General features: G+C 43.3%; 1 protein-coding gene across 1 annotated transcript in view; it reads left to right on the forward strand.

Annotated features, from left to right (window-relative positions):
- TSGA10 (testis specific 10) overlaps window positions 1–12,120 on the forward strand; it is an 80,747-nt gene that overhangs the window by 48,140 nt on the left and 20,487 nt on the right. The window contains exons 15-19 of the mRNA XM_024213484.1: window positions 493–678; window positions 2,117–2,326; window positions 4,310–4,512; window positions 4,873–4,977; window positions 10,125–10,259. Of these exons, the coding sequence (XP_024069252.1) occupies window positions 493–678; window positions 2,117–2,326; window positions 4,310–4,512; window positions 4,873–4,977; window positions 10,125–10,259 (839 nt within the window). The remainder of the gene's footprint in view (window positions 1–492; window positions 679–2,116; window positions 2,327–4,309; window positions 4,513–4,872; window positions 4,978–10,124; window positions 10,260–12,120) is intronic.

Below are 12,120 nucleotides of genomic sequence, written 5' to 3' on the forward strand. Positions count from 1 at the left end.
TACACAACAGAATGGGCACACAGCCCCCATTAGTAATAGTGCTGACATTAGTCCATGAAGTGGTAACAATTCACTACATTTTTTTCTCACTATGAACTATTCCAAGTATATTTCAATAATATCTATAAATGTTAGAACTTGTAACTTAATGGTATTTCTAGGATTTAGTATACAGAGTTGAAAATCATTTATCTGCAGGAATAGGGAATTATTCCAATCATTTGTCTGTTCAGGAATTTTTAATTTAAAACATGAATGAAGCATATCACTGTATTGAAGAAATTCATTTTTATCATTTAACTTAAAAATGCAGCTAGTAGATAAATGTAAGCAGATACAAAACATTCTGCTTCTTGAGAAACCTTTTATTTGATGTCTTGGCTGAAAGGGCAGACTCTTTGTGTCATCCCTGTAGATACTATGCTTCCCATATTTATTTTGTCCTACTTAATGCAGAAGATCAGTTTAAAAAAATCAGATTCTGTATTCTAGGAGAGAGAGAACTCTGAACTTTCGGAGAGCTACCACAGAGCCAGTGAACAGGCAGAAAGCTGGGAAACAAAATTCCACCAAGCGGAGGGAGATTGCAGTTCTGTCCGATTGATGCTCCTCAATACAGAGTCCGAGAGCCGCAGGCTGAAAGAAAGAATGGAGTCCCTTGAAATAGAGATTGAGCAAGTAAGGTGGCATAGTATCTTAAAAATCACCCTAACCTAAACAATGCCTGGCAATATCTTAACTCTGCAGTTGTTTAAAGATTTGGTATAATACCTACTTCTACTGCATACTGCAAAGACAGGTGGGATAAAAGACACAATTTTATGAAGAATCCTGGACCGTGTTGTATCTTGTAGTAGCATGGGTTGGAATTCTGTTAGCCACTGATTTAGGAGGCTGTTGATGGAATTTAGATTCCTAAGAGCCTAATTCCCATTTGAAAATGAGATTTAGGCTCCTGAATCAGTTAGGAGTTACAATGCTGAGCGTAACAACATCTAAATACCGTTAACAATGTGGGACCAAATGTTTGGGTGATCCAGTAAAACTGGAACAAAATCTCAGTTCCACTAGAACTGGCCAGGACACTGGCACTGCCTCCTCAGATTGGGACATACCCATGGGCGGCAGTTCGCATAGGCTGGGGGAGGCTGTGCCTCCCCAAACAGCCAGGCGTGGCCCCACCCCCTGCTCCTTGTGTGTAGCGGCTCCAGTCCTGCTCCAGCCCCCCAGTGCTCCGGCTGGGGAGGCTGTGACGGCGCGCTGCTTGCCCTCCCACGCTCTGGGGCTGGGACTGCCCATCCTCCCAAGCTGGGGAGCCTGTGGCCGCGCGCCTTCCTGGTGCTCCGGGGCTAGGGGGCTAGCCTGGGGCAGGACTGGGATGTTGGCCGCACTTGCGGGGGGAGAGCCTCTGGACTCCGGTGGGGGTGGAAGGGGCAGGGCCTCGGGCGGGTGGAAGGGGTGGGGCTGAGAGCTAGCCTCCCTGAGCCGGCGATTCACGCACTGTCCATGGACATACCTGGTAAACCAGGATGTGCTTGCCCTAACAAGGATGTTAGTGAGAAGACCTGTGGCTGTCATCTTGGGAATGCTTCTTTGGTGTGATTTTTTTTTTTTGGTCACTTCCATAGGAGTGTCTCATTTTACAAGTGACAGCAATGTAAGTATTACTCACAATATCTTAAATAGTCATTGATTTTTTTTCCCTTTTCAGTCTGTTTTCTATACATAGAAAGATGGGATTTATTTTATTGTTCAGATAAGTGATTCTGTTATGAAACTGAATGTAAGGCTGAAAGCAGAATTTTAAAGATATCCACTCAACAGGCACTGCAAAATCCCAAATAGGGATTCCAAAATGTCAGTGACAACTTTATGATCAGAAACAAGATTTTTTTTAGTTATTCGATACAAGGGGTGTGAAAAGTTTATTTTAAAACTTACTCTAGAATCTTTCAGAAGTTCTGACGTTTTACAAAAGAATGTGGATGTTTTTTTTTCATTTTCCATAGGAAGTTTCTCAAAAACAGTATGGATTGTTTTCTAATAAGATCAGGTTTTTGGATAGTGTTAAATAATTTTCAGTACAAATTGTTACTTAGACCATTTGTTTTGGCAGCACTTAACAACAGAAAAAGCCTACAAGTCACAGATTTCTACCATAAACAAGTCTCTTATGAAAATGGAAGAGGAGCTTCAGAATGTGCAGCTGGAGAAAGTCTCCATACTTGCAGATCTCACATCTACACAAGAGCTTTGTATTAAATTAGACTCTAGCAAAGAGCTACTAAATCGGCAACTAAACTCTACAGCACAAGAAGTAGAAAGGGTATGTAAAATAATATGTACTGGAAGAACAGTTTACATGTGAAAATTACATTTCAGTTTATAAGAGAGAAATTTTTTTTGGTGCCTTGGGTCTAAATTTTCAAAAGGACTGGTGATGACTTGAAGCATGTCCAAAGGTTTTCAGAGGGAAGATACTCTGAAAATACAATATTTTCTGAAAATCAGGCCCCTTTGAGGTGTCTTAAATTGGACACCTCGGAAATTGAGGCAGCTAAAATCACTAGTCACTTATGATAATGTGAGCCTTGGATTTTAAATCCGTACACCTGGTGTCATCTTCCTTTGGAGTAGCTGGCTGCTTACACAGAAGTTTCCCAGAGGGAATGTTGAGATGCCCAAACTTGACTCTTGTAGGATGTAGAGTATAGGCTGTCTTGTCCATAAGGTTATTTAGTATGCTTGATAATTATAGTATGTTTCTGTTGGCCCTGATTTTCACAAGCATTGTGAAGTTAAAGTTGGTGATAGACAAACCTCAAAAGCTTCAATTTGGATAAGCTCTGAAGAATATGGACACTTATTCATACTACTCAAATATTTTCAGTATAATTCCTCCTCTGTGTCATTCCCTGTCTCAGCCTTTCTTTATTTTTATTTTTGTCCCTCCTTCCAACACCACTAGATCATTCCTCTTTTCCTTCCCTGATTTCCAGCATTCTCCTTTATCTTTCTTCTCCTCCATAACAGACCCTCTACCTTTGAAGATAACATTGTGAGGTCTGGTAGTCTCTTTGCTGGGCTATAGCTCAATTGTACATTCTGAGATGCTTCTGATAGGGGAAGCCTTCTTCTTCTTCTTCTTCTTTTGTATGATGTAGGTAGGTAGAAACAACTACAAATTTATATCTAAGTTTGATAGCCAGCACATTGCCATAGCAGTGAGTTGGTGAATGTCCTTCAGGCCCCCAGCAAAAGAACAAAGTGGACACTCAGATACGATGTGCAGGGGAAGCCTTATACTGTATGACGGGGGTAGTCAATTATTTTTGGTCAAGGTCCAAATTTCTTGGTCAAGGTCCAAACTCCAGAGAAAATAATGATAATTAAAAAAATTATGATAATAAGTAAATAAAAAGATTTTGGGGTCTGTTCAAAAGCATCTGGCAGTCTAGATTAGTAGAGCCCTATGAAGATACAAAAATTGTATCTGCATCCAATCCGCGATCTGCAAAAATAGTCTTTGGATATAATGCGGATAGCTGCGGATTTGCAGGACTCTACGGATTAGGCCCGTGGTCTGCCTATTGACTACCCTCTCTATATGAGCTCTGACTGAAGCTGTCTGAGATGTAATGTGAGATTACCAGACTTGCTGGATCCTTCCATGAGCTCATCAAGTAGGAGGGCTGTTAGTGATTGTGGAGAGGGAGAAAAGTTCCAGAAAAGAAGGAAGCAACTTGAATGTATATTAGATTCTGGGAAGTGTTTTTGGAGGAAGGACAGAAGTTTGGAAACTGTCTCTAGCTTTGCACACTGTTTAACGTACACTTTACACAAAGCTATGTGTACTCTGCCAAACAGGTCCCTACTTTTTACAGCATTCCATTGCAAAAATCAGCAACAAATTGGAAAGTCTATGGCAGCATGAAGTATATTCAAAATTGGAAATTTTTATGAATTAAAGTGATCATGAATAATACTGTTATTACAGTATTCCTCATATTACAGTATGCCTTATACCATTTATTTCATATTAAGTTTATGCTGTTTCCAAACTTTCAGTTTTCAGTGTGCTGCAGATTTTTGTATTGACCTATATAGAACTGCATTGTAAAAGTTATTGAGGGGAGAGGGAACTGGAGTTTTTGACTGTTGGGTAGTAGAAAGTTGGGCATTTGAGACCTGGAAAGATGATTTAGGTTTCAGCAGCCATCCTGTAATCTTAAATTAATGCAGTATATTAAAGAATGGTCAATAGGCTAAATAGGTATAAATGGAAAACCTGAAAATCTTTGTCTTTCAGCTGCAGAGTGAATGGGAGTCTTCTCATTCTGAAGTAGAACTCCTGAGGAAACAACTAGCTAATGAAAGAATCTCTATGAAAAACCTGGAATCTTTGCTGGTGTCCAACCGAGAGAAAGAATTTCAGTCTCAGATAGCCAAACAAGAAAAGGAATCTGAAATTCAGCTTCTTAAAGAGCAGCTTTCTCTGGCTGAGAATAAACTGTGAGTAAATGACCAAGAGATAAAACTATTTGATTATCTGAGCAGAAGTGATTTTTGTCTCTCTTCGGGATTTATGTACGTATATTGGTTATTTACTTGCATTTTTGAGCAGTTAGAGCACCTGAATAACTTCTTAAAAATGGAAGAAGTCCAAGAGTTGATACCTGCTTTTGATTCAGCAGCTGTACCATACAATATGTTTCCCCTTTAGATTTTTTTTAACTCCTTTTAAAAACTGTTCATGTGAACTGCACTCTAATGCTGCCCTTGATAACTAATCAGTTGTGTATATTCATATATTTGGAAGGTTATAGTCGCCCCTTTTTTCTGAATCAAATGACAGTTTTATGTACTTTACAGTGCTATCCAGAGTCGAGATTTTGCTCAGCTCAGAAATACAACAACTCAGCTAGAGTCTGAGCTAGATATCACCAAAAGGCAGCTGGGGACAGAGCGCTTTGAAAGGCAAGTGTATGTTTTTGTACTACTCCTAATTCCCTGTATTATTTCAGATGAAGTATAATATAGTAGTTAGACTAATTTAGTTAGACCAATTGAGAAGAAAGATGGCCGAGTATTTAAGGTAATATCCTGGGATATGGGTTCAATGCCTGTGTGCTGCCACAGTGTAATTAATTAATTAATTTAAAGGCAGTCAAATCAAGGTCCGTGTTTATTTTGATACTGAGGCCACGGCAAAATCTGCAAAAAGTTAGTTTAAAACCTGGAAAATGTTAGTTGAAAAACTGTTACCCATAATGCTCCTATAGTTATGTAAAATAGATCAGATTGTAACACTTGTATCCTAATCAATCAATACCAGTGCTTTTCAAACAAAACAACCTCCTAACAGTTCTCAGTTGCTTTCTTTCAACGCCCTCCCTACCTTTACTTTGGAAGTGCTAGCTAATCTGAGCAAAGATAGTCGAAAGGAGGAGAAAGAGGAAAAAGGAGCGTGGAGGAGAGGAGGGCTAGAGAAAGAAGAGTAGGAAAGTGAAGAGGAGGAGGAAAGGAGTTAGACGTAATGGGGATATAGAGGGGTTGGGAAGGAATACAGGAAATTCTGAAGTATTTTGAAAAAATCTTCAAAAACAATGAAGATTCACCAGCTTCTCCTATAAAGAAATGTGTGGCAAATAGCAGTTGTCAACATTTTGATATTTTATTTTATTTTATCTCTTTATAAATTAAAGTTAAAACTGACCGTGGGCTATACATTTTCAAAACACACAGTCACGGGTTAACCTCATTCTTAAATTGAAAACAAAGGAACCGAATTGACTTTTATTACTTTTGCTGACACTACAGTAGTAAAACATGTCTTTAATATGCCTGTTGTCTTTTGATTTGGGGACATGAGCTTGCCACACAAAGAAACATAGAAATATCTCAGAAATCCATGGTCCCTGGTTATGATAAATCAGTACAGTAATAAAAGCCTTCTGATAAGACACACAGGTTTATTTAAATTCATTTATGTAAACAATGACAACATATCAAGTTATGCAGTTGTATCATGTGCCTCAGCTATCTGAAACAATATTGGTATTCTTGCATAATTTCACTTTCTGAAGTCAGTTTTGTTGTTCTAGAACAGTGGTGCCTATAGTTTTCCTGTCGCATCCCCTCCCTCCACCCCAGTAATGGAATCTGTCCACACCTCCCCTCCATACTGCACAATTGGCTCAGCAGAGGAGCTGGGGCTGAAGGTGGAGCTGAGGGCAGAACTGGGGATGGGAAAGAAGCTGGGGCGAGAGGCAGAGCTGGCCTGGGAGCGGAGAGGGAATGAGAGCAGAGCTGGGCTGGAAATGGACAGGGGATGGAGTGGAGCTGTGGCTGGGGATGGAGTTGGGCTGAGCAGGGGGCGGAGTGGAGGTGGAGTGGAGCTGTGGCTGGGGTTGGAGCTGGGCTGGGGGTGGAGCAAGGGGCGGAGTGAAGCTGCATCTGGGGCCAGAGCTGGGCTGGGGGTAGAGCAGGGGGTGAAGTGAAGCTGCAGCGGGGGGCAGAGCTGGGTGGAGGCAGAGAGGGGCTGGGTAGTGCTCCCTCCCTTCCCCCTGTGGGGACTGGCCTGGGCACCACATGCGCCCCCCTCAATGTTCCTCCATGCTCTCCTAGGGGGACATGCCCTGCAATTTGGGGTCCACTGTTCTAGAAGACATTATAATTTGATAAAATGAGGATAGTATGGTAAACTAGTCCTAATACAGTTATTCTGAGTTCTCCTAGAGTCCATAATTCTGAACCTGTGCTGTATCAATCAGAATCTTTGCTTTAATAAATCATTTTGTGAACAACATACCTCCAATATCTGTCTAATACTGTTTTATATTGCATTAATCTACCGGTGTGTTCTGTTCCTTGTGTACCACAGCCAGCAGTATATTTTATATCCGGAAATCCTGACTTTTGGCAACAGTAAAGTGAATAGAATAACATTTGGGCTTTATAATATTTTTCATAATCCAGACAATTAAGTAGTTTTATAAAGTAATGTGTTAGAGACCCATATTGCATTGTCTGTAGGGAACTGGAGCAGCCATTATGTGCTCTGCAATAGCTCTTGCAGAACCCTGAGGAATGCAAGAAAGAGAACATTTAGCCAAGAGAGAGATTGGGATTACCCTCACTATTATGAAATTTTTAGCTTTGGTCTGAGGAACCACCAGAGCAGTGCAAAAGAATCTTCTGCTTAGTATTTCTTCTAGCAGATAAATATTTCTAATAGTGCAGAACAATTTCTCTTTAGTGTATTGGGTATGTGTCCTAGCCTTGTGCAGATGATGTGGAAAAATCTGAAGTACTCGATGCTTCTTTTGCCTCAGTCTTCACAGGCAAGGTCAGCTCCCAGACTGCTGCACTGGGCAACACAGTATGGGGAGGAGGTGAGCAGCCCTCAGTGGTGAAAGAACAGGTTAAGGACTATTTAGAAAGCTGGACATGCACAAGTTCCTGGGTCCAGATCTAATGCATCCAAGGGTGCTGAGGGAGTTGGCTGATGTGATTGCAGAGCCATTGGCCATTATCTTTGAAAATTCGTGGCGATCGGGGGAGGTCCTGGACGATTGGAAAAAGGCAAATATAGTGCCCATATTTTAAAAAGGGAAGAAAGAGAACCCGGGGAAACTACAGACCTGTCAGCCTCATTTCAGTCCCCGGCAAGATCATGAAGCAGGTCCTCAAGGAATCCATTTTGAAGCACTTGGAGGAGAGGAATGTGATCAGGAACAGTCAACATGGATTCACCAAGGGCAAGTCATGCCTGACCAACCTGATTTCCTTCTATGATGAGATAACTGGCTCTGTGGATACGGGGAAAGCGGTGGACGTGATATATCTTGATGTTAGCAAAGCTTTTAATACGGTCTCCCACGGTATTCTTGCCAGCAAGTTAAAGTAGTATGGATTGGATGAATGGACTATAAGGTGGATAGAAAGCTGGCTAGATTGTCAGGCTCAATGGATAATGATCAACAGCTTGATGTCTAGTTGGCAGCCGGTATCAAGCAGAGTGCCCCAGGGTTTGGTCCTGGGGCTGGTTTTGTTCAACATCTTTATTAATGATCTGGATGATGGGATTAATTGTACCCTCAGCAAGTTCGCAGATGACACTAAGCTGCGGGGGGGGGGGGGGGGGGAGGAAGAGGTAGATATGCTGGGGGGTAGAGATAGGGTCCAGAGTGACCTAGACAAATTGGAGGATTGGGCCATAACAAATCTGATGAGGTTCAACAAGGACAAGTGCAGAGTCCTGCACTTAGGAAGGAAGAATCCCATGCACCGCTACAGGCTGGGGACTGACTGGCTAAGCAGCAGTTCTGCAGAAAAGGACCTGGGGATTACAATGGACAAGAAGATGGATATGAGTCAGCAGTGTGCCCTTGTTGCCAAGAAGGCCAACAGCATATTGGGCTGTATTAGTAGGAGCATTGCCAGCAGATCGAGGGAAGTGATGATTCCCCTCTATTCGGCACTGGTGAGGCCGCACCTGGAGTATTGCGTCCAGTTTTGGTCCCCCCACTACAGAAGGGATGTGGACAAATTGGAGAGAGTCCAACAGAGGGCAACGAAAATGATTAGGGGGCTGGGGCACATGACTTAGAAGGAGAGGCTGAAGGAACTGGTGTTATTTAGTCTGCAGAAGAGAAGAGTGAGGGGGGATTTGATAGCAGCCTTCAACTACCTGAAGGGGGGTTCCAAAGAGGATGGAGCTAGGCTGTTCTCAGTGGTGGCAGATGACAGAACAAGAAGCAGTGGTCTCAAGTTGCAGTGGGGGAGATCTAGGTTGGATATTAGGAAACACTATTCCACTAGGAGGGTGGTGAAGCACTGGAATGGGTTACTTAGGGAAGTGGTGGAATCTTCATCCTTAGAGGTTTTTAAGGCCCGGCTTGACAAAGCCCTGGCTGGGATGATTTAGTTAGTGTCGGTCCTGCTTTGAGCAGGGGATTGGACTAGATGACCTCATGAGGTCTCTTCCAACCCTAATATCCTATGATTCTATGAATACAGCAGAACTCCGTTTATCTGATCTAATTGGGGGACTGGTACCAGACCGGCTAATCAAAAATTCGGATAATCCGGAGTAGTGGTTCTCAAACTTTTTTTCCGCGGACCACTTGAAAATTGCTGAGGGTCTTGGCGGACCACTTAATGATCTTTCTAAATGTTCTTTGTACCGTTCGCTAACTGTTGTTAAGTGCTTTGGATAAAAGCGCTATATAAAAAAAACCTTAATAATTAACTTTTTTGTTCTACAAATAAAAGCACACAACTCATATTTTAATATCAGTGGTCTTACCTTTCTAACGGGATGGATGTTCCCTCCCTCCCACTCCACGGCAGCCCCCGAACTGGGGCTGGGAAGGAGGGGGGTCTCTCCCCCGCCACAGAGCTGAGGCTGGGAAGGAGGGCCATCTCTCCTTGGTAGCCACAGCCCTGGAGCTGGGGTAAATCACCTCTTTCTTTGGCCGCCTCTGCCCTGCACATCCCAAATTTCCATCATCCTCTCTTCTCGCCCCACTGCCCCATCCCACCTACTCCCTATTCCCCCCCAAGGCCATCACCTCACCTTACATGTGTGTCTTCTCCAGGGTCCAGGCACCTAATTAGTGGAGCCACACCTGTGCGGCTCCACTAATTAGGTGGGTGGCCCTTCATTCTCTTGTATGCGGCTGCCCAGGGGCACAATTTAGAGGGAACTATCCGCGGGCCACCTGAATGGAGCCCGCGGACCACTTGTGGTCTATGGACCACAGTTTGAGAACCTCTGATCCAGAGAATAAGAGAGTGTGAGGCCACAGTGCTGTCTAGTGGCCACAGAAGAGATCACGCACTTCTGGACCTGTGTGCGCTAGTTGTTCGGATAATATGGAGAGCCGGATAATGGAGAGTCAAATAAACAGGGTTCTACTGTATTTCTAACTACAACTTTCTGGTTTAGAGGTTGAGTGTTGTCCATTGAACTGTGCTGACAAACATTTATGCACCCTCTTTTTATTGCACACCATACTATAACATAAGACTACTTTGGGTCTAAAGTAGAGTCTTGTAGAGAGGCTTTGCTTCTTAGTTGGTAATGTCTCCTTTAAAATCAATTAACATTTTTGATTTAGGGAACGTGCTGTACAAGAGCTTCGTCGCCAGAGTCTTACTACTACATACCAATTAAGCTCTACTTTAAGGACATCATCACCTGAACGTTCCCTCCGTCGATCTCCTGATTGGACTCTGGACAGATCCTTGGAAGGGTAAGTCATTCAAGAACATCCCAGCTCATGGTGGGAAAAGAGTACAGAGACTTAAAACTCAACTTTTGAGGAGACAGAAGAAGTAGCATGGACCTGTTTCAGCTCATGGTTGAAGTCTATGGAATTTCACTACTGTAAAAACTGGTGTGAGTGAAAGGAGAATCAGGCACAAAGTCCCTACTAATTATCTTAAAATTTTGTATTCAACTATATCAATTATACAGTACATAGTAGCTATATGCACTGTAATTGCTATAGTTATAACACTGGCAATACTGTACAGACTTTCCTAATAATCTTAAATCATCCATTCCACTGTCCAATTTTAGGCACAAATATTTGACCTTGCCAACAACAAACTCAGTATTTCATGTCAGTCCAACACTCCTTTAAGTATTTGTCCACTGTAGTTAGACTCCACTGTAGGTGCACATGCACCCCATGCATGTGTAATCCTTCTGCCAGGCAGAGTTGATAGCAACAAGGGCCGGGTTCAGTACATAGGGGTTCCCTTTTCAACAATGACAGAACAAGGAGTAATGGTCTCAAGTTGCAGTGGGGAAGGTTTAGGTTGGATATTAGGAAAAACTTTTTCACTAGGAGAGTGGTGAAGCACTGGAATGGGTTACCTAGGGAGGTGGTGTAATCTCCTTCCTTAGAGGTTTTTAAGGTCAGGCTTGACAAAGCCCTGACTGGGATGATTTAGTTGGGAATTGGTCCTGCTTTGAGCAGGGGTTGGACTAGATGACCTCCTGAGGTCCCTTCCAACCCTGATATTCTATGATTCTATGAATACAATGCAAAACCGGCTCGAGCCCCCACCCAGTGACCTGGGAAAATTACACACACACCCCGGGCGCCTCAAAGAGGCAATAGTTCCCCTCTCGCAAGCACAGAGTCTTGGCCCTGGTCTACACTACGAGTTTAGGTCGATTTTAGCAGCATTAGGTAGATTTAACCCTGCACCCGTCCACACGACCAAGCCTGTTTTGTCAACTTAAAGGGCTCTTAAAATCAATTTCTGTACTCCTCCCCGATGAGGGGTTTAGTGCTAAATCAACCTTGCTGGGTCCAATTTGGGGTAGTGTGGATGTAATTCGACGGTATTGGCCTCCGGAAGCTATCCCAGAGTGCTCCATTGTGACTGCTCTGGACAGCACTTTGAACTCCAATGCACTAGCCAGGTACACAGGAAAAGTCCCGGGAACTTTTGAATTTCATTTCCTGTTTGGTCAGCGTAGCGAGCTGATCAGCACAGGTGACCATGCAGAGCTCATCAGCACAGGTGACCATGGAGTCCCAGAATCGCAAAAGAGCTCCAGCATGGACCGAACAGGAGGTACTGGATCTGATCGCTGTATGGGGAGAAGAATCCGTGCAGGCAAAGACGAAATGCCAATATATTTGCCAAAATCTCCAAGGGCATGATGGACAGAGGCTACAACAGGGACACGCAGCAGTGCTGCATGAAAGTTAAGGAGCTGAGGCAAGCCTACCAAAAAACAAAGTCCCCCTAGAATCGAAGAGCGTAGAATGTTTCTACACTCCCCCATCATCTCCGTCCCTGAGGTTATCGCAGATTAGAAGGCAAAAAAAAAAAAAAAAAAACTCGCGGTGACATGTTTTCTGAGCTCATGCAGTCCTCCCGCACTGATAGGGCATAGCTTAACACATGGAGGCATTCAGTGGCAGAGGCCAGGAAAGAATTAAGTGAGCGCGAAGAGCGGAGGCAGGACGCAATGCTGAGGCTAATGGGGGAGCAAACAGACATGATGAAGTGTCTGTTGGAGCTGCAGGAAAGCCAACAAGAGCACAACCCCCTGCTGCATCCACTGTATAACCGCCTGCCCTCCTCCCCAAC

This window comes from Terrapene carolina, unplaced genomic scaffold (genome assembly GCF_002925995.2).
Source record: "Terrapene carolina triunguis isolate 2854851 unplaced genomic scaffold, T_m_triunguis-2.0 Scaffold21, whole genome shotgun sequence".
NCBI classification, from domain to species: Eukaryota; Metazoa; Chordata; order Testudines; family Emydidae; genus Terrapene; species Terrapene triunguis.